Source organism: Plutella xylostella, chromosome 16 (genome assembly GCF_932276165.1).
Source record: "Plutella xylostella chromosome 16, ilPluXylo3.1, whole genome shotgun sequence".
NCBI classification, from domain to species: Eukaryota; Metazoa; Arthropoda; class Insecta; order Lepidoptera; family Plutellidae; genus Plutella; species Plutella xylostella.
In genome coordinates, this window is record NC_063996.1 from 642,219 (window position 1) to 667,651 (window position 25,433).

General features: G+C 37.7%; 1 protein-coding gene across 1 annotated transcript in view; it reads right to left on the bottom strand.

The window, feature by feature from the left end:
• Window positions 1-2,805: 2,805 nt before the first annotated feature.
• The window catches only part of LOC105391378 (somatomedin-B and thrombospondin type-1 domain-containing protein), a 60,296-nt gene continuing 37,668 nt past the window's right edge, over window positions 2,806-25,433 (bottom strand). The window contains exons 3-6 of the mRNA XM_011562845.3: window positions 14,303-14,497; window positions 5,659-5,782; window positions 5,027-5,103; window positions 2,806-3,873 (exon numbers count right to left, since the gene is read on the bottom strand). Coding sequence (XP_011561147.3) covers window positions 3,674-3,873; window positions 5,027-5,103; window positions 5,659-5,782; window positions 14,303-14,497 — 596 coding nt within the window. The 3' untranslated portion in view covers window positions 2,806-3,673. The remainder of the gene's footprint in view (window positions 3,874-5,026; window positions 5,104-5,658; window positions 5,783-14,302; window positions 14,498-25,433) is intronic.

Consider the following 25,433-nt stretch of genomic DNA (forward strand, 5'->3'; position numbering starts at 1 on the left):
ACCCTCTGCTGGTATAATTTGTTTATATACCGCTTTTTCAATACCTGTAAGTACATTTTTTGCCAGCATAATATTTTTACTTAATTTTAGGGTTTCGAACGTCAAAAGAAAAAAAGCAACCGTTATAGGATCTCTTTGTTGTCCGTCTGTCTGACTGACTGTCTGTCACCGCCCTTTTTCTCAGAAACGGGTAAAGATATCAAGCTTATATTTCGCATAGATGGGGAGTACCCCAAAAAAAATATTATGGTACTCCCTGTCCCACACAAGTAAATTGGGGCTTATATTTTTTCCAGTTATTTTGATGTGTATCCTTTTTTTTCTTTGTTGTTTTGTATAAGTATGTGTTTCTTTTCTTTAAATCTGTATTTTTTTTGTTGTTGCTGTCTATGTGTCGAAAAAATGTATCTTTATCTTCAAATCACGCCATCTATCGTTTGTTTTTTTTGTGGCTACTGTCTATAGAAGAAATTCCGTCATTGACAATTTTACGTTACGAATTTATTTTTATTTATTTTATTTTTATTTTTACATTTTCGTGGAGAATCAACAGCATTTTGTTAATAAATAATTATTACTTATGAACACATAACAACTTGATGCCATTAACAGAATGAACTTAGTAAACCCAGTAAACCTAACACATCCAGAGGAAAAACAAAATCTCTTTCTCTCTCTCTGAAAAACATACTTAATAGCCCAAACTCGATGCTTTTAGCTATTAACATCTTTGAAATAAAATTGAGCCACCACCGTGTTACTGCCCTCATCAGATCCTCACGAGACCATACCTCAACCAGCACCAAGAGACTGTATTTTTGATCCCTAACCTAATGTTCGTGCGTATTGTCATCACTTAGATCCATTCGCTATATTCCTGCTCCTCATCAGACCTTTACGAGACTGTAATATCACGAGAATATTGCACACTATCTAATTTAATTTAATGTATTGAATATACTGGAAGAATTATGCTTCCTCAATTTCAAATCAAATTATGTTGGTGTCATAAAAGTTGAAAAAGTGCAATGACAACCAATGTGCAGTGATTTTGTATCTGTACACGATAAGATCGCGAGCTGTCAGTGCTGCCTAAACCGACGTGACCCTTCTTTGGAGGCCAGCGGCCAACTGAGTCAAACGTCACTTGTGTTTATGATTTTATAACACAGAAAGCCGCCATAGATATTTGTATGAAGATTTGAGGGAAAAAAATTGTTCAAGTTTGGGATTAATTTACACATAATAAGTGTGTGTTTATTAAAAAAACAAGGTATTTAGCGCCTAGTCCAAGCCTTTAACTTTATAATATGATAAAAATCATATGAAAATTCTTTATAATTACGACACAGTTGTTACAATACGGGAGTGTGATTGACTGGTTTTTCTTGATATTCTGAAATTAATTTACAGTTATCCATAATCATTTACTTAAATTCGAATGATTCAGCACCTAGCTAGGCTCTTCAACTACCTGTGTGATTTTTTTCAAGGCTGTAGAGCATCATTTACTACATAATTCTATGACAATGCCAACCCTCGATTCCCTATTGCAGACCCTTAAGAGGACAGTATACCTTCGCGATTCTAGCGAAATAGGTATTAGGTTCGCTGCGCTCTCATGCCCCGGGAACGTGTGCGATAGAGATGCACTGCTGCACGCGACTGACAATAGGTACTTTTCTTAATGAAATTCTGGTTTCGGGAGAAAACGTTTTACACTAACTAAATATCAACCAATCTTTTAGATTTTGGTGTTAATCGCTTCAGCATAATATATTCTAGGTTCATAGGTTTCGCGTTTTAAAAAAAAATACATTGTTATTGTTCAACCAACGGCTTGATTCAACCCAGAAAAATTACGTTATTGAAAATTACAGGCTGTAAGAAAAAGCTATAAACCTAGTTATTCCTTGTGTCAATAACATACTAAAAAATCCTGGAGATTGGATAATATTTAGAGGTAGTAAAACGTTTTCTCTTTTTGTATGGACGAGCAAGTGCTATACTCTCGATTGCGATTAACTACAAAGATTTGTTAAGTAATCTTACGAGTACGCACGTATAATGAGATAAAGTCCCGTAATCCTTACCTTTATTACCGCTCATCCTCATATTATGTAAATTAAACCTTTTATGTCGGCGCTATTAAAACATCAGATCCTAAAAACCTGAAATGTAAAAGAACCGAAAGATTTGGTTAAATTGTACTTATATTTAAATAATTTATGGAATTCTTGAGCTGATAATATTTAAAATGAAACATAAATAACACAAACTCTATGTTATATCTGTTTCATAATTTTATTTTGAATTGCATTATGCATTTAGGTTCAGAAACTCTCATTTCTTTGCGTAAATACATCGTGAATGTACCGAGAAAATTAACCGTACATTTAATTTTTATCCTTTGACAGGGTTACTCAAAACGAAAATTGTAAGTAGTTAATAAAATACATGTGATTTCATCTCAATTTCGAGTATTTATTGTAACGTTTTTATTTACATTTCAGTTGGATATGTATTCACAAACTATTCATTTAATTTTAAATGTCAAATGATCAAATCTTACACAACTTTAATATCAAATCTTATTCATTAACCTTATTATGTCCTTATATATATTTTAAAACATAATCTATTGGCCATTTTCAGAATAGCTATTCAAAATGATTAACCTTTAAAACTATTTGGTAATATAGCTACCGCTGATTGAAAAGTGTAGAAATCATATTATTTTGATCTAGAAAGTATGATTTTCATTTCAACTTACAATTTCTTCTATTACTTATATCAAAATCTTCTATTCTTAGATTTTGAGTCCTACTAGGTCCATATTATTTACCAACCAATTAACGTGAATCATACAATATTTACTTGGCCAAGTGTAATAATTTACAATTTACCTTCATTTGTCTACTCACAACTTCTGATGTCCATTATTATTACTGATTTCAATTATAAAACCTATCCAATAAAACTAAAACTTAAAAAACTTTTCAGTCTAAGTAGGTCTATCAAACTAAAACACTCATTCAACATAATAATATTAAGACAATGCTAACATTAGTTCGTATAAAAACTGCAATTTTCTGCCAAAAATATTAACATTCTAAATTTTTTACGATAAAACTGAACGACGTATTTTTTTTTAAATTCTAGTGTCTATGATTTTTTCACAACGATTTTGGCGTCGAAACGGAAATGCATCAAAAAGTTATTAAATTCCACTAGGTTCATCGTCATTGTACAAAGATCGTATTTAGATTTCACTGGAATAATATAATAAATCGTAACTTTTTTGCTTGCTATAAAAACAATGACAAGTAACTTTTAAAAAATGGCACAAAAACTTTCAGTTTCTGAGAGAACATTCAAAATTTTCCCCCTAGAGACTCCAGTCGTATTTTTCCAAACAAAAGTAGGGGCCACTAGAAGCATAAATGTCACTAGAGTTGATACGCCTACTGCCGCTACATGGGTTCGTTATCGACAAGGATATATCGCGAATCGCCACAAATACAGAGCTGTGGTGGAATGCGCATAATACGATGTTATCGACGTGGATAACGAATCCGTGTAGCGGCCGGTACAGCTTCGATCAACCCCCATCGTTCAATTTAACCGAAAACCCTTGAACATCCTCTCAGAAACCATTCCAACCACTTGAACCCTACACAAAGATGAAGTCAGGCGTGCGGCAAGGCTCCCCGTCGCGCGGCACGTGCTGCAGCCGCGTCCACTTGCCGTGGCAGTGAGGCGCCACGAGCGCGGAGAAGCGCGTGGCGTGGCCCGCCACCCCGTGGCCCTCGCAGCGCCACTCCAGACCCCGCTTGAGGGCGGCTGTCTCGCAGAGCACGCTCACCTTGCCGCCTGTGGAAGATGAGGATTCTGGTTAGTTAACCTTGGCACTCCTGCTGGACTGTCCACCAACAAGTCTACAGGCCAGCGTGTAGGACTAGGCCTAAAACCCATCTTTCGTTCAGGAGACCCGAGCCCCAGCAGTGGAGACGTGATGGATCGTGATGATCGTGACTCCTGCTGGACTTTACAGGATGTAGGTAGGGTATAAGTAGTTAGCCGAAAGAACCCCTGCAGTAGAGTCCCCAAACCTACATATAACTAATAAACTAAAAACAAGATGAGTTCATTTCCTATAATTTTTATTTTATCAATTCTTCATTATACATATCTACCGACAAGTTCAAGCTTTCCTCATGAAGCTTCAGAATATTAGAGCTATTGAAACTGCTGCACAAAAGCAACCACCATTATCCACACACATATTGCGAATATTCCTATTTACTCACAAGGCATGGAAGTATCACACCACTAAATTAGTTTTAATAATAACACCCGAGATTATGCAATAAGCTCATCCATACATTTTCCTCAACCACTATCTCGGCAGTATTGCGAGATCCGCAGTAATCCGCTAAGAGTAATGTCCCTTCTGTTCTCATTGTCTTGCTCTGTGGTGTTTCTCGGAATCATAGAATAGGCTACTAAGATACAGGGTATCCCACACCCATATGGCTATTTATATTATCCCTATGGAGCGGGGACGGAGAGGGACAGTAGTATCTGCTATAGAACACACTGTAGATAGATTTATGACGTTCTTATTTTAAATAGGTAGTTTCTAGTGACTAATAAGACTCTTTTAACTTTATCTATCTATGCCTTCGTTTTTGTCTAAGGTAAAGTTAAATGGTAAAAATAACCGACTTTTCTATTAATTTCTCAAGTTTTGTCAAAAAACCAATCTTTTACTAAACCGATCGAAGCGCGCAATTAGAATAATCAAATCTTTCTTATTTCAACCTGTATAGCATTATGTAGATCAGTACATTTTGACATTCAGACCTAACCACCCGGAAGGCATCCATATAGCATTTTACAACACTGTCACATTGCCTACTTCAAATTAGATATTTAATACACACTACACACAGCATATCGGCCGACTAAACACAATTATTACTATTAATTAATTAGAATGAAGTGTAATTAGTTTGGTCATTACCCTCCCGCAGCGCTTTGTAATCCGAGTCGAGGTGGCACGCCTTCGATGACTTGATCACCTCGAACTGGATGCAGTACCTGAAAACAAACACACGTGCATGGTTAATTGTTGTTTTGATTTGAAAATTATTATAGGGAAATAGCTGAAGCATGTGAATTCGGCCGGTTGAGTTTGTTTTGTAAAATTTTCATATCGATAGAGAAATCCTATCGTAGAATATGTTCAAAAGTCTTACAATTCATATTTCTCTGCCTCCAGTAGGATCTAATTAACTAACCTAATCAACGTAAAAAATCAGCACTTAAAGTCGCATAACTTTTGAACCGCTAAGCCGATTTTAATATAATATGGCTATAAGAACACTCGGGGTAGCAATAGCTATAATCAAAAACAAGACCAATCTAAAAGGTTCAGCCGTTTTGGAGCTACGTTACCACTGACAGATACACACACATAGATACACAGACACGTAGATATTTCTTCTAGTGCCTCTCCACTACTGGAGGTTGGCGGTCAGCTTTGCATACTCCTCTCTATTCTTCGCCAAGCTGTTCTACGCTGGCCAGATACACAGACATGTTAAAGTTATAACAACCCTCTTTCTCATCTGGTTAATAAATCACAATACTCACTCCCGATGCGAGTTGGACTCGGGGTCGTCGGGGTTGCGCAGGCGCAGGTTCTTGCGGATGTCCACCGTCTCGTTGGAGTGCCGGCTCACGGACAGCGCGCCCGGCAGGATCTGCGCCATCTCTTCTGCATACGGGATAACGGGGTGGTTATATTAGCTGGTTTAAGGGTAGAGTTTTGATGTGAACATAGATTGTGGTCAAAAGCTTCCGAAGTTTAAAATACATATTTCACAGCTAATAACCTCCAATCATAATTGTCATGATTCGAGTTCACTACGTCTTTTTACACTTGGCAACACTGCTCAGTCCCGCCGTCTATGGCTAAATGTAAGAGTGAGCAGTGATGCCAAACCAGTATAAAAGCAAGTGAGAGCCATTAGCTCGGTTCAGTCGCTCTCCGTCAGTCGACGAGAATGGTCGATGTTACATTATTATACCTACTTGTGGATTGTTATTGTGATCTTAAGTGATTTGTAAAGTGAATCTGTGAAGAGGAATAAAGTGATTTGTGCTGTACTTGGAGTTTTCTTATTACTTCAGAAGCGGGATAAAATCCAAGGTATGTACGCTCACATGGTTTATTTTTTCTTTATGTCGAATTGAAATGAGTTGAAGCTACAAGAATTAGACTGGCAGTTAATTATTTTTTTGAATAAATTCATACTCATTGAATATAAAGCATGACAAACATAATTACATAACATTACACTGTACGTGGTCGAGGCTACTCTTCGATCGTACTGACTCGTTAAATTAAAAGTAGGTACTTAAAAGCTGCAAATAAATTACTGCCTAGCTCTTGTTTTTGTAGTTTTTGCTCCAATTACATTTATATGATGATGCTTACATGCTGAAATTTCACTGAGATAAAGATAATATACAAATAAAAATGAACAAACAAAATATTTTACCTAAATTGTATTATTATTATTAAATTCTTTATTGCACATAAATTAATTTTGTACATAGGCGAACTTAATGCTAAAAGCATTCTCTTCCAGTTAACCTTGGGCGTTGTGGAGAAAGTGATAGGTAGTGCGAAAGACAATGAGGACAGTTTAATTTTGTTTAATATCTATATTGTTAAACACTAGAATATATACTTACTTATACATAATATTATAAAATAAACGTATACCTACATACATAATTTAAATATATAGTGTACCCGGTTACAAAGGTGACATGAATAATTATTAGACAGACAATTTGAGTAGGTACATAGAACTTAGATTAGATCTCTGTTGATCTCAATTATTAGATTTTTCAAAACTGATGAGAGTTAGTGGACTAGGTATGTCTACTGGATTATTAGTTGAGTGAACTATGTATGTTCATTGGATTTTTTGGTCAGATAGGACTAGGTATGTCCGTTAGTGAGTATGAGTGGACTAGGTATGTCTACTGGATTATTACTTGAGTGAACTATGTATGTTCACTGGATTATTTGGTTAGAAAGGACTAGGTATGTCCTTATGAAGTATGAGTGGACTAGGTATGTCCACTGGACTATTACTTGAGTGGACTATGTATGTTCACTGGATTATTTGGTTAGAAAGGACTAGGTATGTCCTTATGAAGTATGAGTGGACTAGGTATGTCCACTGGACTATTACTTGAGTGGACTATGTATGTTCACTGGATTATTTGGCTAGAAAGGACTAGGTATGTCCTTATGAAGTATGAGTGGACTAGCCATGTCCACTGGATTACTACTTGAATGAATTATGTATGTTTACTAGTTGTTGACTAGGTATGTCTATTGTCGTTAACGGAAACAGTTTATTTTTTTATTATTAAGTATGATTAACTAAGACATATACCAAATTATGCATAGAGGAAAACTAGACAAGACTTTTTAACTGAATTAAAGATTGCTTTTATTTCTGGAAAAATTAAAAGTTTAAGGTGCTCATGTACATAGTTGGAAATAAAATAAAACAAGATCGGATGTGAACAGTATACATTATTGAATAGGAATTAATGTTATTATGAATGGATAGCTAGTCAGAGGAAATTAATTGTTACAGCTATGCCTCTCGAGAAGGATGACGGCGCTACACCGCCCTCGACGCCACCTATGAAAAGAAAAAGGAAGAGGAGGAGGAGAAGAAGCCCCTCAACATCTTCATCATCGTCTTCTAGTGAAGAGAGAGCGCCCAGGAAAGTGCGTAAATATTCGAGCAGGCTAACTACAGAGGATGTTCTAAAGCTCTTGGCTGACTTCAAGGGTGAATCAAGTAAGAGTTCATCTTTTAGTAACAACTTGAACAACGTGGTACCAGAGTTTGATCCTTCCAATAGAGCTCAAACCATCGAAGGCTGGCTAAAGAAGGTGAATGAATGCGCCACCATTTATGCATGGGACGAAAAGCAAATTGTACATTTCTCTTTACAAAAATTAACCGGATTGGCCAAGAGATGGTTTGAAACTCTACCATCAGTGGTTTATTCATGGAGTGAATGGCAGGTCAAACTTCAGAAGGCATTTCCTAGTGAGGAGAACTATGGGCGTCTTCTTGAAGAAATGCTTAGCCGAACTTCACGAAATGATGAAAGCCTTAGGGAGTACTATTATGATAAACTTAGCTTATTAAACAGGTGTGAAATAAGTGGCAAGAAAGCAGTCGATTGTATTGTACATGGTTTAAGTGAAGGTTCAATTAAAAGTGGGGCGCAAACTCTAGATTGTAGGGAACCCGAAGGATTATTAAATTTCCTTTGCTCCCAACGTTCACAGTCACTGAATCAAAATGAAAACAGAAACTATAGTAGAGGTAATCAAAGAACCATCAACCGAAATAGAAACGATGCCAACCAATCGAATAGGAATAATAACGTTAATTGCTTTAACTGTCGTTCAAAAGGACACCCTTATTATAAATGTCCGAAGCCACTAATTAAATGCAAACGTTGCTATAGAATCGGACATGACAGTGATGACTGTAAGCTTACACCGCTGCAGCGATCACAAGCTCATGAAGATACCACATCTGAGAGAAAGACTTTAAAGATTGACGTGTCCAATAAGGCTAACGACAAATTTTTTAAGGTTATCCCAGTAAATAACAAAACTTTTGAGGCATACATTGATTTTGGTAGCGAGTGTAGTCTCATTCGTCAAACTGATGCAAACGCCTTGCAATTGACCAAGAATTACGACGGGTTACCTGTAGTAAGGGGTTTTGGCAATTCATCTATTCATCCTTTGTATAAATCGCATGTAACGATTAAAATTGACGAAGTTGATGCATCTATTGAGATCCTTGTAATTTCTGATGAAATAATGCCAACATCTATTATTGTCGGACAGAACTTTACTGAACTTCCGTTCATTACGGTTTTAAAGAACAGTGATAGGTTAACCTTTTACAAGAGTCCATCTTGCAATCCGTTCACTTCCGAAACTGATGAAGCTCCACTTAAGCTATACATTGCTGAGCCTACTGAAGTCACGGAAACAAGCATCGTAACTGTACAGGCTGGTGATTCCACCTACACTGGTGATGTTTACATTGAGGGATACTGTTCTGTTGTGTCCGGACGAGAGTTCGGTTTATTTCAAGGTGCTTACCACCTTGCAAATGGCAAGGGTAATTTGATAATTACCAACTTGGCGTCCGGTGCTGTGAAATTTGATACAGGCACTTTGATAGCAAGAGCCGTACCTTTCTTAGAAAGAGATTCATGCCAAATGAATAGGATCGTTACCAATGCGGCTGATTTGGAACCTTTGAAGCGAGAGGATGTGAAAATAGGTGAAGGTTTAGAAACAGAGATAGTAGATAGGTTATACTCTCTTTTGCAAGATTATCGGGACTGTTTTGCCACTAATCTAAACGAAATTGGCTGTGTGAAAGATGTGGAGATGCACATCGAACTTTTGGATAATAGACCGGTGGTATATCGGCCATATCGTCTGTCACATTTAGAGCGCGAAAAAGTAAGGGAAACTATTGATGAACTTCTTCGTAATGACATCATCCAAGAATCAAGTTCTAGCTATTCCAGCCCCATTCTAATGGTTAAGAAGAAAACTGGTGAACAGCGACTTTGTGTTGATTTTCGAGCCCTCAACAACAAGACGTGTAAAGACCGTTTTCCTCTCCCAATAATTGACGACCAGATCTCGAATCTCAGTGGTAACACTTACTTTACCACATTAGACCTGGCCTCCGGGTACTATCAGGTCCCTATGGCAAAAGATAGTCAACATCTTACTGGATTCGTAACGCCCGATGGGCATTACGAATTTAAACGCATGCCTTTCGGGCTAGCGAATGCCCCGGCTGTCTTTCAGCGGATGATCAATAAGATTTTGGGCAATAAGAGATTCGAATATGCTCTTGCATACTTAGACGATGTACTGATACCCTCTAAAAATGCTGACGAAATGTTTCAGCGATTGGAAGACGTTTTGAAACTTTTTAGGCAGTTTGGGCTGACCTTAAAGTTATCAAAGTGTCAATTTTTCACTACGAAGGTTGAGTATCTGGGGTATGAAGTATCCTCTGAAGGTATACAGCCTGGTAAGGCAAAGGTTGCGGCTGTAGAGGAATTCCCTACACCCCGTAACATCCACGAGGTTCGTCAATTTCTTGGTTTGACCGGGTATTACCGTAAGTTTATCCAAGGCTATGGGAAAATTGCCCGACCCCTAACGTACCTACTTAAGAAAGATTCTGCCTGGCAATGGTCTCACGAACAAGATAAAGCCTTTCTAGTTTTGAAGGAGAAACTTGTAAGTAGACCAGTTTTAGCACTTTACGATCCCAAGCTCGAAACTGAACTGCACACCGACGCCAGTTCCCTTGGCGTTGGAGGAATTTTGATGCAGTGGCAGAAGGAAACTCGGGTATTAAAGCCGGTCGCTTACTTCAGTAGGCAAACGACAGCCGAAGAGAAACATTTGCACTCCTACGAATTAGAAGCGTTGGCTGTCGTCTGCTCTCTAAAAAAGTTTAGGGTGTATTTACTTGGTTTGCATTTCAAAGTATATACCTACAGATTGCGCTGCCCTTAGAACTACATTAACGAAACGAGACTTGGTTCCGCGGATAGCAAGATGGTGGCTTCAAATCTCTGAATTTTCTTTTGAAATTGAGTATCGTCCTGGAGTTCAGATGACACACGTTGATGCCTTAAGCCGGAATGCCACGCTAACCGCGGGATCAGATGACAATCCATGCGTTAATATTTATAACATTGAACAGGATAATTGGCTTCTTACATTGCAACTGGCAGATCCCGATATCGCACGGGTGTTTAAAATCCTTAAGCCGGAAGAAGATGAAGAGTGTAAAGATATTAAAAAGAATTATCATGTCAAAAATCGAACCGTGTATAGGAAGGTAGAGGACAGCTTACGGTTAGTTGTTCCGCGAAACGCCAGGTGGCAAATATGCAAAGCAAATCACGATGAGATGGGCCATCCGGGCTATTCTAAAACATTAGAAAGAATTCAAAAAGAATATTGGTTTCCTAAACTTAGGCGATTTGTGAAAAAGTATGTGGACGCGTGCATAGAGTGTGCGTATAACAAAGACAATGCGTCGCGACAAAAGACAGGCCACCTATTTCCCATCGAAAAAATATGCGTACCGTTTCACACCATCCACATTGATCACTTGGGGCCGTTTGTTAAAAGCAAGACCGGAAATACTCACATACTGACAATTGTGGATGGATTCACAAAATACGTTTTTGTTCGTGCGGTAAAGGATACGAAAACCAAAAGTACAATTAAGGTGCTTCAAAGCATTTTTTATGATTTTGGAATACCAGCTAGGATAATATCAGATCGTGGAACGTCGTTCACGTCAACGGCTTTCAAGGATTTTTGTAGCGAGAATGGTATAAAGCATGTTCTAAATGCAGTTGCTTGTCCCAGAGCCAACGGTCAAGCTGAAAGATATAACCAAATCGTTTTGAACTCGTTAGCTACTCAAAATTGTAACAGCCATGAACGCGACTGGGACAAGCAATTGGGAAAAATCCAATGGGGAATCAACAATACTGTTAGTTCCACCACCCAAAAAACGCCAACAGAGGCTCTATTTGGTGTTCGGATGCGAGACAATCTGTCAAACAAATTAGAAATTGGCACCGAAAACGATAATGACAGCTTACAAACTATTCGAGAAGAAATTAGCTCTAATATAGCAAAAGATCAGGAAAAACAGAAAAGTAGACATAACTCAAAAAGAGCACCGGCCGTCACATACAAGGTCGGTGATTTAGTAAAAATATCGCGAAACAATTACGGCAATGACGGTAAAAGTACCAAACTACTGTCAAAGTTTATTGGCCCCTTCAGGATCTCCGAAGTACTCGGTAATGATCGTTATAGAGTAACTGAAGTGCCTGGTTTCCCAAAAAGGGGCAAAGCTTATGACTCTGTCATTGCTGTAGACAGGATAAGACCTTGGATTCACATAAAAGCATTAGAGATTCACGACAGTGACCACAGTAGTTCCAATAACAGTGAAGATTCAGATTAAATATTAGGTTCGTAATATGTACAAAGTGCTGTCTATAATATCTACTTGCTATTTTATTATGTGTGTATTTCAATTGTTTATAATTTAAAGGAGTATAGATTTTGTAATTATTTATATGATTTGGTACCTAGACTATTTTTATGTAATACCTAATATTGTGTTAAGTATGTTATAAAATTACATGTGTAGAATATAAATTATGTAAACTACTTCTAAGCATTTTACACCTATGTGTACCTATATATGTACTTGTATAGTTTATACGTTACATTAAAAAGAAATGTAAATTATATGTATCCCAGAATAACGATAAGTATGCAATTTATCATTGCTATGTATAATAAATTATTTATATCTTTACCGAATGTCATGATTCCAGTTGATGAAATTGTTTAGGAAAGTTTTTGTTTTGTGTTAAACCGATAGGCTGATATGTACATGTAACTTTATGATTAAGACGACTGTCTGACTGTTTATTACGCGTGCCGGGAGGCTACGCGATGTAGGATGGCCGAATGTCATGATTCGAGTTCACTACGTCTTTTTACACTTGGCAACACTGCTCAGTCCCGCCGTCTATGGCTAAATGTAAGAGTGAGCAGTGATGCCAAACCAGTATAAAAGCAAGTGAGAGCCATTAGCTCGGTTCAGTCGCTCTCCGTCAGTCGACGAGAATGGTCGATGTTACATTATTATACCTACTTGTGGATTGTTATTGTGATCTTAAGTGATTTGTAAAGTGAATCTGTGAAGAGGAATAAAGTGATTTGTGCTGTACTTGGAGTTTTCTTATTATAATGTGACGTATAAATTGACCCAGTGGGCCAGTCGGCAACTTTGCTAAGCTTGCCTGTTCGTGTTCTCCACCCGAGATGTTCTCTACCAATCCGTGTAAGGCTGTTTTTAACAGCATGCGGGTTTGTTCGCGCACGCGGGATTGCCCCATAACAAATAATCATTGTAGTTAACGCGTAGAATATGCACGCGAGACGCGGGACAATGGCGTGCGAAATCCGCATGCTGTTAAAACAGCCAAAAAGTTGTGTCACATCTAAAAGTACTTACATACTTATGCTGTTAAATTCGATCGGCATATCCCGAGAGAAGCCCGAGAGATTATAATAATATCCGACAACAGTAGTATTATAGAGGTAGGTATTATATAACAAGATCTATTCTCAGTATCGTATCTATATGAGCTTACAAAGTACGCAACAAAACCAACTACGTCATTATCTCAATTTAACTTTAAATCCACAAACGTGACTTTCCGAACCACTGAATCTTCGTTCTTCCCCCGCTACACAGATAGAGCTATAAATAAGTCGCCACAATTTCCCAAACGCTTTGAATAAATCCTTAAATCCTTTTCCAGTTAAAAGGCAGCTATGATGCCTTCGATACTTCATCTATATTTAACAAGCGATCTCAGCCGTTGTATCGGCGCTGTAAATTTTCTCTCGGCAATTTATTTCGCAAAGAGAGACTCTGCAATATTTACAGCTGGCAATCAATCGCCTGAAAATGAGCTGAGGAGTGGCGTGTTGTTTTCAGTCAATTTATTCATTTCGATGAGGATGCAAAGGGGAAAAAAGTATTTGCATGATATTATGCTGACGACTGTTATCCCCGAGGAGCAATCTGCTTTTTGTTGTACAATTTGTACTCACGTGATCATAGGTATCGTTGTTTCGGAATGAATAAAATACTATGCAGGTAGGTTCTTTCACATCTAGAAAATGTATTGTGGCCTGGTTTAACAATGATGTTGTCTCTCAGCGTAATTATAAACTCTCGTGCAATGAAAAAGTTCCACCTGCTCTTGACGTTTCACCATCACTGGAACTTTTTCATTGCTCGTGAGTGTAGTACAAGTTACAATAACCTACTACTGTAACTATAACTATAACGAGAGCAACCCACTTATTACGGGAAAAATAAAAAATCCGAAAAATGCCAATGAAATATAAATTTTAACTACATGTCAGTAAACTTATATTTATGTAACATTTTTGACATGTGTGTGTCTTTAAAGGAACAGTAGGCATAAGTGGGTAGATACACATTATCATTCTTTTTGCGAGAGATTTATCACTAACAGTGGTTATCTGACTGATGCTTCTCCTCTTATCTCACGAACTAACCTCGTCGCGGCAGGTCGCTCCTCTCCCGGCAGCCGCGGTGGTCGTGGCAGGCGCGCCGCTGCAGCAGCGCGGGGCAGCGTCGGCCGCCGTGCTCGGCCGCCTGCGCCACCCGCCGCGTGCGCACCATGGAGCCCGCGCCGCAGTCGCTGTCGCATTCCGACCACTCGCTCCAGGAGGAGACTACGCAGTCTACCACTGTGGAAGAGGATATTGGTTAGTTGTATTGATGTCTGGGGCAACGAAAGCTGACGACTTCCAGAGTGACCATGATACAGTGATACAGTGGCAAAAAGTTCTTAAAGTAATAAGTATCCACCTATCGATATCGTACGTATCGTGCCAAACAGGATTGTCATAAATGGAGAAACGGTGTCGACAATACCGTTAAAGTGGACGCACTTGTGTGCTAAATGCATAAAATTCATAAAGAATACTACATGTGACGCGTCCGTTGCGTACGATGCCGAAAGGTCGACGCTTACCTACCTTTAAAGTGTGTTATGAACATGAAATGTGATAATTACGTATTTTTTGTCTTTGCAATTAGATATTAATCATAATAACGCACATTCAACCCGGTTTCCATTCTCACTTGCAACAATGGAGCAAGCGACTGACGTAACCAAGTTAATGTTGCAATAAATCAGTCCGCCGATAGATGGCGCGGATCATGAGGTCATCTTGTTATCAGTGCGCTACTTTCACCAAGCTATTGTGGGCCTAAATGGAAGTATCTTCCTACTGCTAACTGCTATTTCTGTAATTCTAATACATATTTCAGATATAAAAAACATACATACATTTTACGAAAGTCCCATCTAAGACTGTGATCTCTCATGGTAACAAAATATGTAATTATAGAGCCATCAAAAGTCATGAAACCTAGGAGATAGAGATCATTTTCAGTTATTACTATACCTATATAGTTAATGTATATTATAGGCCGCCACAGGCCGCTGGCACTGCACTCTACAATAATGCTAGGGTTGCCAACATTTTTTCACCAAATTATAGTATATTTCAAAATAAGTTATAAAAAAATATAGGACACTAGAGAAAAATATAGTACATTTTTTGAAAATCGAATAAAACACTAATTTGTTACTCAGTTTTTATCTAATATAAACGTATTAAATGCTTTTTCGCACTCTATGTTTAAGTTTATAAAAATAAAGAGCTCATTTTTTAATAGTTCGAGCTTTGCTCGATTCCTTTCTTCCCGCCACTTCACCGAAGTGGCGGGAATAGAAAGTAAGAAGGCTATTAATTTATATATATTTTTTAAATTATTCTCAATTTTTTTTTTAAATTATCCATTTTTGGCCAGTACTAAAATTTTGAAATACAGGACAATCTTTTAATTTTTGCAATATTTCATTAACAATTAAAATATCAGAGTAAAGTTCATCCATGTCGATGGCCAACTAAGTTGAGAACGTCCACAACAGATTCACTGGCATTAAAAGATATTTCTTGTTTTAAATTAAATTTTTGTACTTGCTGTAACCAATTATTATCCTCAAAATAAAACCATTTATCTAGGTACTTTAAAGATTTATCTATAAATACTACAAAGTTTTCTGTTATTTTAGCCTTTTCTATAATGCATCAAAAGTTTGCAAAATTTTTCCCGCCCGCCTGCATCTTGCGCCGCGCCACGCGCCCGGTCTCGCAGGTTTTGAGCGCGAATTTTGAATTCATAAGAGTTGAATTGTTTGGAAAATGACCTCGCGCGTTGTTTTATTACTGTGAAAAGTGTACCTACTGAAATATAGTATTTTTGCGTACTAAATTTTAGTTCAACAGTATATAGTATGAAGAGCCAAAATATAGTACAATAAATACTATATAATATAGTACGGTTGGCAACCCTAAATAATGCCCGCAAATATTTAACCACCGCCCATTATCAACAGTTCGAGGTTCGCCAGAATGCCATCTCGACAATCGGGTAAAAATTAATTATACTGATTGTTGCAACCGGTGCGCCATTCCACTACTCAACTTACTTTTAACCACCGACGGAGAAAGAGTGCTGTTTAAAGTTTAACGTGTATGTGTATCTGTCTTATTTAGCGTAGCTTCGAAACGGCTGAACCGATTTTCATTTTGTTAGGGTGATAGGTAATGATATTTCGTGTGTTCACATTAGCCATTATGTTATCAACCGTTCAAAAGTTATACGACTTTTAGTGTTGAAAATCGGGGGTTTTAAACAAACATCTACCCATACCTGGATCGAACCCCGGACCCTTAGCACAGCAATCGGAGTGGCAAACCACTGCGCCATCCGTCCTCGACCCAGTCGTGCAAAACTAATGTATGTAATCACCAGAAGCCCCCTGAAGGGTGATCAGCGGAATGTGTGTGCACACACAACACACGGCTTAATGAACTAAAAGCAAAATGGCCGCCCGGTCATGAAGAATTAATTTTCAGACACAATAAATTATAAGCGAGCGAGGGTGGGGAAATATGGTATCAATTTCATAAAATTTGTGGTAGGGACCCAAATAAAATATGTTTTATTTTGTTTACCAAAATAAACTGCAGGTAATTGTATGTTTTAAATCAGTGTTTTTCAACCTTTTTCATGATGCGACCCACCTAGTATAAAAAAAATATTCTGCGACCCCCTTGACCCTTTGGTTTATTTGTATGTTTTGTTGTTTTATGTAGTATTACAAATTTACTATTTATGGTCTCCAACTAAAGTACCCAGTGTTTTCGACCTCTTTCAACCCCCCTACAGAAGCTTTTTGACCCACAACGACCCACAGGTTGAAAAACACTGCTTTAAATGGTAGGCTCCACGTTTCTTTCGCACTGAAACTCCATCTCCTTCGTATATCAGTAATCTAAGAGTGGCACACGGGATATTGTATATTGAAACAGCACCATGGACTCCCCCGCCTGTACACGGGTGGAAGCTAACACCTATATCGGATTATTTAGATTACAGAATTCCATTCAGCTTCGGCCACAAGCTGATTTAACTAGACTAACCAAATACAGGCGATGTGACGTGTGTGAATAGAATAGAATCTCGTTTATTCAACGTAAAATTTTACAATTATTTGTCAACACTATGAGTTATGAGTCTACCAACATTTCACAAAAGAGACAGACACTGAGGAGAAAAAATGACGAAAGAAACTCCTCGACATTTTGAAGCTTATCTCATGTGATATGACTCAGAAAATTTGGCTGCCCAAAGGGTCTGCCTCAGGCAGTAATTCTGAACAACTTTTCCTATATGTAGTACTTTTTTAATGTAGCGAATGTCCAAAAGTTGTCTAGAATGACGAGCTGAGTCACCCTACTTCTACGGTAGTATACTAGCACTGTAACAACACCCTGTGTAATCTACGATAAAGCTAATAGCCTCACGTTAGGATTAAGCAATAAGAGCTTAAGATGATGATAAAATATGATGCAGCTCCTTCAGGACTTCACGATACAGCTTGAGCTTAAAAACCGGCGAACTATAATCAAAGTTCGCTGTTAAAAACCTTATCTCCATCATATCTCCTTCGTCTGTGATCTGAGATAAGCCGCGATTGACCTCCGACTAATAAGGTTGTAGCTGAAAATTGCATTCAGCTGAACCGGAAGTCGGTAGCTAACTTAGTCAAATGAATGACTTATTACACTCACGGGCAATGAAAAGGTTCCACTGAGAAATACACCAAATTACTCCTAAACGGAAAAAGCTTAATGACGACTTCTGCAACATTGAAGTACATTTAACAGAGCATCAGGATATACCAACTAAAAAAGATAATAATTATTTTGTTCAAATTTTTAAAAAATTGGATCGTTTGATGTCTGCTTTTTCTGAGTGGAACTTTTTCATTGCCCGTGAGTGTATATTTTCGAACATACCCTATCATGTTTGCCAACCATTTGAAAGATAATTAACGATTATTTTGGGTTCGCGCATAACAATAAGGATATGGATATTGTTCCCGATAAGCCTAAATATTATCATAATGTCACTGCATAATTAAGCTGTATACGGGTACAGTGCGACAAACTTATCTGTTCCGATAGAGCGAACTAAATTGATTCATATCTCATTACTTACTAATGAATTGTATATTGTAAAAGATTAGATGGGTTTATTAACACCGCGACAGCGAATTAGCAATACGAGCAAACTTAAAATCTTATATAATTAAGAAACATTAGACATTTATGTGAGCTGTCACCGGAACAGATAAGTTTGTGGCACTGTATATTGTTATAGTTTAATTAATTTATAATACGCATGAGGTTTACAGTTTTCATTATTATTATGATCTATTAGCATCTAAATCCAGACTCATTAGTGTTTGTGAACTATTCGTCGGATTTACTGAAATAACTGAAGTAAGTACTGAATGTTATTATATTAGTGATTATAACGAATACATAAACATAAGCTGTTTCTTTAATTTAAAATACGGTTACATTTGAATGTCTTGAGTCTGTTTTGTAATTATGATCTCAGTAAAGTCAATAGGTTCCTTTGTTCATTGTCATCAGCAAAGAATTGTTCACTGCTAGGTCGCCACCATTAGACAGTAACACTCAAACAGCATACTAGGTAGGTACTATGATGCAATGTAGGAAAGTATGAAATTAACACTTTACCTAGAAAAATGCCATACACGAACAAAACATAACTAAAGGATAAGAACGTAAGTACACGTACTTACGTCTCGTGACGCAATATTTCTCACTTACGTTGTTCTTTGCGGACGCTGTCGGGATTGCGCGAATAACACATACTACCACTCCAGCCTGCCCCTCGTGAACCGGGTTGAGTATAAGCTTTTTATATTATTATTTATTAACCTACTTGCAGAAACAGCGAGCGGTAGTTTTTTGAATTTATTAGAGCACTCTTCAGTGCCTTTTTGTGTTTGAAATATTTATATCACTGCAAGTATACCTGCAGATTTTAAAATTATACAGACTTATAAAAGAAGTACACTCACAACCATTGGAAATGATAGCTACTTTCAAAAGGCCGACCAAAAAGGCCCGTTTTTTTTTAAACATTTAAATTAAAATTTGAACAAAATACCAACGTACGATTCGCTGTGAAATGTAGGTACTTCAATCTTGCAGGCGTAGGCGGCGTCAGCTAGCCTTTACCGTTTAGGAGTAATTTGGTGCTTTCTCTATCTGGAACTTTTTCATTGCTGTTGTGTAATTATTATCATTCATATACGCCCATCCATCAATTTCAGTACCACCAGTAGGGTACACAGAACTCACAAACATTAGTCCTGCGAAAGTAAATGCTGAAAAATTCACCCGTTGGACCATATCCCCTCTATAGAACCGTTAGCGGTGAAGCGTTCACGACCCTGAATAAATAAAACATTATACAGCGTGCCCGACATACATTTAGCAGGGGGTTAGCGTGATGGTGACAAGAAGGTCCTTTATTATTGTAACCGGGTGAAAATTTTGGCCAGTAGCCCTTTCTATGTGTTAGAATAGTTCTAGACATTATCATTATTATCTTCCGGAGCGGGATCATCATCTTAGGTGCTCAAGTCGAGGCGGAGTTGTGGCGCGGGCTAGGTGCAACCGAGGCGAGAACTTGACATTGTAAATATAAGATATCATTACCTACGCCGCGCCGCCTCGATTCTATCCGCGGGCGGCCTTAGGGCCTGGAGGGCTATCTTCACGGGTAAACTTTTTAAGGCAAAGGCAAGCTAGCGGGATTTCTCGTGCATTTTTTTGACATTGTCGAAGTACAAACGAAGCTATCGCTACGATCATAATAGTAAATTAAACAAAAAAAAAAAACACGCACTCACGCCTTGTACTAATGTACTCCCTTGCGGGGTAGGCAGAGGTGCATTGCTGCACCCACTTTTCGCCAGAGTGTATGTTAGTCCCAATGTAATAGGGGGCGGGCCTATTGCCATTTTACGGGCACATCCAAGACCCGAGAACAAATATCTGTGTTTAAACAAATATCTGCCCCAGCCGGGAATCGAACCCGGGACCATCGGCTCAGTAGTCAGGGTCACTAACCACTACGCCATTCGGTCGTCAATAAATTAAACGAAACGCTATAATTTTTATTCAATAAATGTTGAGGCACACACCATCCACTGCGTGGCACCAAGTGATTATGGGAACCCCCTTTCAACGTAGATTTAAATAATTTATCCTAAAAGCTTTATAATCTTCGTCCTAAGACAACAAAAGCACAAATCAAAAATATATCAACAGTAAGTAGTCTTCGTCTAGAGTGATATCAAAATTCGATAAAAAAAACCGGCCAAGTGCGAGTGTGAATTTCTGTACAAAGAATATTGAATGCGATGCGTCCGTTGCGTCCGATGCCGAAAGGTTGACGCTTACCTTCTGGTTCTGGTGATTCTCAATGAATCTTGTGGGTGTAATCAGTAAGTACCTACCTACATATACATATAAACTCACGGGCAATGAAAAAGTTGCATTGAGAAAAGCACCAAATTACTCATATACGGAAAAATCTAACTTATTGATGCCTTATGCAATATTTAAGAACATTAATTGGCGCATCAGAACATTACCAACTAAAAAATATAATTATAAACAAACAAAAAACCCGACTGCACGCTAAAAAGCTGAAAACAAGCCCCAATGTTAATGGAAAGTATCGCAGGCGGGACTAGCAGAGAGTTCACAATTTCGCTGAATGTTACTTAGATAGGACATACATTGTGTGGCGGTCAAGTTGGTCCCCGCCTGCGTTACTTTCCATTAACATTGGGGCTTGTTTTCATCTTTGTAGCGTGCAGTAGGGTTTTTGTTTGTTTATAATTATATTTTTTTATTTGTAACTTTTTATCTTATGAAATTTTATGTCGGTAGTCGGGTTTTCGTTTATGAACATTTTTTATTTCAATAATTTTGGTGTTGTGATTTAAATACCTACCATATTTACCTATATTTTTGTAATGTGCTAATCAAGCCCTTTCATTTGATACCCCACACGGCATAGTTGGAAAAATATTATTTTTTCGATCATCACTTTATGTCCTCTAGAGGGCGCTTTATACATTTCAATGTAACGTCACATAGGCTATAACCATCGCGCAATCAATACGCTTCTAACGATACCTCATACATCAAAATCTATCAAGTCGTTTAGACTACAGGAGGGAACAAAGAAACAGACAAACATACATACATACATACAAACATACAATCAAAAAACATTACCCTCCTGCTTCGGCAGTCGGGTAACAACGTAAGCATTTTGATCAAATTCTAAATTAAATGTTTAAAAAGATTGGGCCCGTGGAGTCTGCATTTTGTAAGTGGAAGTGTTTCTTTGCCCGTCAGTATAATATACACTTATTATACTTAGACCGAAGTCACAAGCCACCGCCGTCCTACATCGATGATATCGTCTAAATCGCCCATAAAACGTGCCTCTAAAAGCTATTCGCTACGAGCTACCATGCTATCATTATCATTGTCGTTATGAAAATCCTGAAGTATTCGGTGGAAAACACACACCTATTCGGTTACACTGAAATTAAAATGCGATGCTGAAACTTTCAATCGAGGATCAAAGTTGTCAAATGCTATGGAAATCCTTCATCGTACTTAAAAATATATTTTTTTCTGATGAATGTAATTTTTTTACAAACTACGCCGTTCGAAAAGCGGAGTCTTTGGAGAATAACTGAAAAGGAATTAAGATCATTTTATTTAACGCAGCGTGGGACGCCCTCCTGCCCGCTGGACTGACGACCTTAGGCGGGTGGCTGGTAGTGGTTGGATGAGGAAGCCGAGGACCGAGTGTTGTGCAGTGTTGCATTATTGGCTGATGATGATGATTGTATTTAAGCTAGAATGATAATAATATAAATAAGCCTACATATTCAAATCAGGATTCAACGACCCTGAGGTAAAAAATAGCAATTGATCCTAATTACTGTGTCTGTCTGTCTGTCTGCCTGTCTGTCTGTCTGCCTGTCTTTCTGTCTGTCTATTACTCTTTCACGCCAAAACTACTGAACGGATTTGAATGAAATTTGGTATACAGGTGGTCTAGACCCTGAGAAAGAACATAGGCTACTTTTTATCCCGAAATTCCCACGGGAAATCTTTTGATGGTGAAGCGAAGCTCGCGGGAACAGCTAGTTTTATTATAAAGATCATTGGTATTACGTCAAGCTTTCAGGGAAAAGGGTGCCTACTCCCACCCCTAATTAGAATTGCGGATACACCACTCCGAAATACTCATTTGCATAAAATTACCTTTTTAAATTGCATTCATTATCGTTCCTTCATTAAACCAGAGGTTTTAATTTGGAAGTTTGAGCTTAAAAAGTGAGTTACGATGCTTGCTTTTTGATTTTTCCTGATAATAAATATTCTTCCACCCAAATGTAGTCTTGAAAAAATAGCTTTTAGTGATAATACCGCCTTTTTTGTACCTATGTGTTTGTATAATAAGCTTTATAAATTCTGTTCTTGTGTACAAATAATGAATATTCTATCTATATAATATTTCAAAAATCATTTTAATGTTCTGATACTTCTAGGCTGATTTGCAATGTAGTGTCACATACAAAAACAAAGCAAAAAACCTTTAAAATCGTCACAAATCTTCTAACCAAACTAACATAAAATAAGAGCTCAGTGGGGTGTTAATTATTTGTCGAGGCGTTTCTTTTGCACTGATACATCTCTTTCGTATAATTGATACCCATTTGATACCCCATTTTCCAACACTCGTTAAAAGTTGCAAAGATGTCAAGAAACCACAAATGGAAATAAAAGAGTTCTTCCGTGAAATATGTCCGGAACAAGCCGAGGTGGACTCAAAAAATCTGGCCGATTGAGTGAGAGTCGGATTCGCGAACCAAGGGTTCCGAAGAAAGAAAGAAAGAAAGAAAGAAAATTTATTTATTTCTCACACACAGTGACACTATTTCTCACACGAAGTTGCGGTATCACACGATAGTTACATTACATTATCACAGGATTAAATTATAGTACTCCAATATTTTTAACAGCATTCATAATTTTGTTCTCCTTAGTGGCAATTTCTCCATAGTCGGTTAGAGCATAACCAGGTATTAATACCACTAATAAGTGGTTGATTTTTGACAAATCTGTCAAGAATTTTATATGGAGATGACGTATAATTGATCAATCTTTCCCTGATTAAGATTTAACCGACTATTTTGAAATTAGACAAAATGTGCTGTACTTTCATTATGTCTCAATGATTTTCACTGATTATTGTAAACCAGCTTATTGTGACCACATTCTTTGCAATAAATGATTTTGATTTGATTTGATTTGATTTGATTTGATTAGACCTTGGTATTTTTATGAAAAACAAAGTAATTTTGTGGTTGGTTACATGGCTGTAACTGCAAATGGTTTTAAAAGAACCCTTTAGCGGTACGGAACCCTATTCTATTCTATTCTATTCTCTGTGGGGGTGTCAGTACCTGCACCTGGCTCTCTCGAGTGGAACCTTTGTGCATATCCCCAAGGTCTAAACTGCCTTCCTAAGCTTGGACCATTGCCCACCACGCTGGTCCACTGCGGATTGGTGGGTTCACATATCTAGATATGCTAAATCTAGATATGCAGGTTTCCTCACGATGTTTTCCTTCACCGTAAGAGCGATGGTATACATTGTACTTAAATTCAGAAAAGAACTCATTGGTACATGTCAGCGCCGGGATTCGAACCCGCATCTCTGGCGTGAGAAGCGGGCGCTTACCCGACTGAGCTACCACCGCTCCAAGGAGCGGTGGGTACGGAACCCTAAAAGAAGTAATAAATAAGAAAAGTTTTCATGTGTCGGGGGGCTGGCTACTTGGCACCACTCCATAAGGTCGAAGGATATCCGGTGTATCGGGATGGCTATTTTATAATTTGGTCAATGGATAAAACCTCAGAAGAAGTATTTACTTGCTTGGTGTAGGAAACGACCTTTCCCTAATGATATTTCAGCTACAGAGTTATTCATGCACCATCATTATACAGGGTTTTGTAAAAGTGGATATTATCCTAATCCTAACTATCCTAACTAATATTATAAATGCGAAAGTAACTGTGTCTGTCTGTCTGTCTGTCTGTCTGTCTGTCTGTTACTCTTTTACGCCAAAACTACTGAACGGATTTGAATGAAATTTGGTATACATATGGTATAGACCCTGGGAAAGAACATAGGCTACTTTTTATCCCGGAATTCCCACGGGAAAACTTTTTAAGGCGAAACGAAGCTCGCGGGAACAGCTAGTACTCTATGAAAGTGAAAGTGTTACAGTGCCACAAACTTATCTGTTCCGGTGAGAGCTCACGTAAATCTCTATTATTTCTTCATTCTTTAAGATGTTAAGTTTTCCCGTAATGGTAATTTAACTTTGCGGTTTTAACAAACCGATCTAATCTATATCAATATATAATTTCTTAGTAAATAATGAGATATGGACCAATTTAGTTAACTGTCACCGGAACAGATAAGTTTGTCGCACTATAATAGAAAGCAGACTGGTCTACAAAGACACACTAATCTCGTTTCTTAAAACCTTGGACTATGACTCCACTGAATCTTTATTTGTAATAGTTGTCTGAGTGAGAAGATAGTAAATTTGATGATTTGTTAAGTATAGCATAGATATTATTTGTTTTTAACTTAAATATTTCATGTTATATTGCACTTTTTTGTAATATTATTATATACCTAGCACTTTATATCATTAAAATAGTAATGTGATCCCGAGAGGAGGGACGGGGTCTCTGTAATACAGGTCTCGACTTAGCACAGGACCCCGGCGCTAAGTTTTCTTTGTAAAATGTTTTAATGAATAAAGATTTTTAATTTTAATTTAATTTAATAACATTTGTAAATAGGTATATTTTAATTAACCTAGATGTATAAGTTACCTGGAAGAGATCGCTATTAGTGTTAAAGCCGTCTTAAGTGAGATTTGCACTGTATAAAATCATTGTTATTTTGTGTAAGTATTCTATTCTATTCTATATACAACCACCAGCTTGCTTAACTTACCAACATAAAACGGCAATTTTTGAATGCAACTCTGGGATTTAAAAGTCGGTGAGAGTCCATTAACGGTTTAAAGCTGAATGACCACAGCTG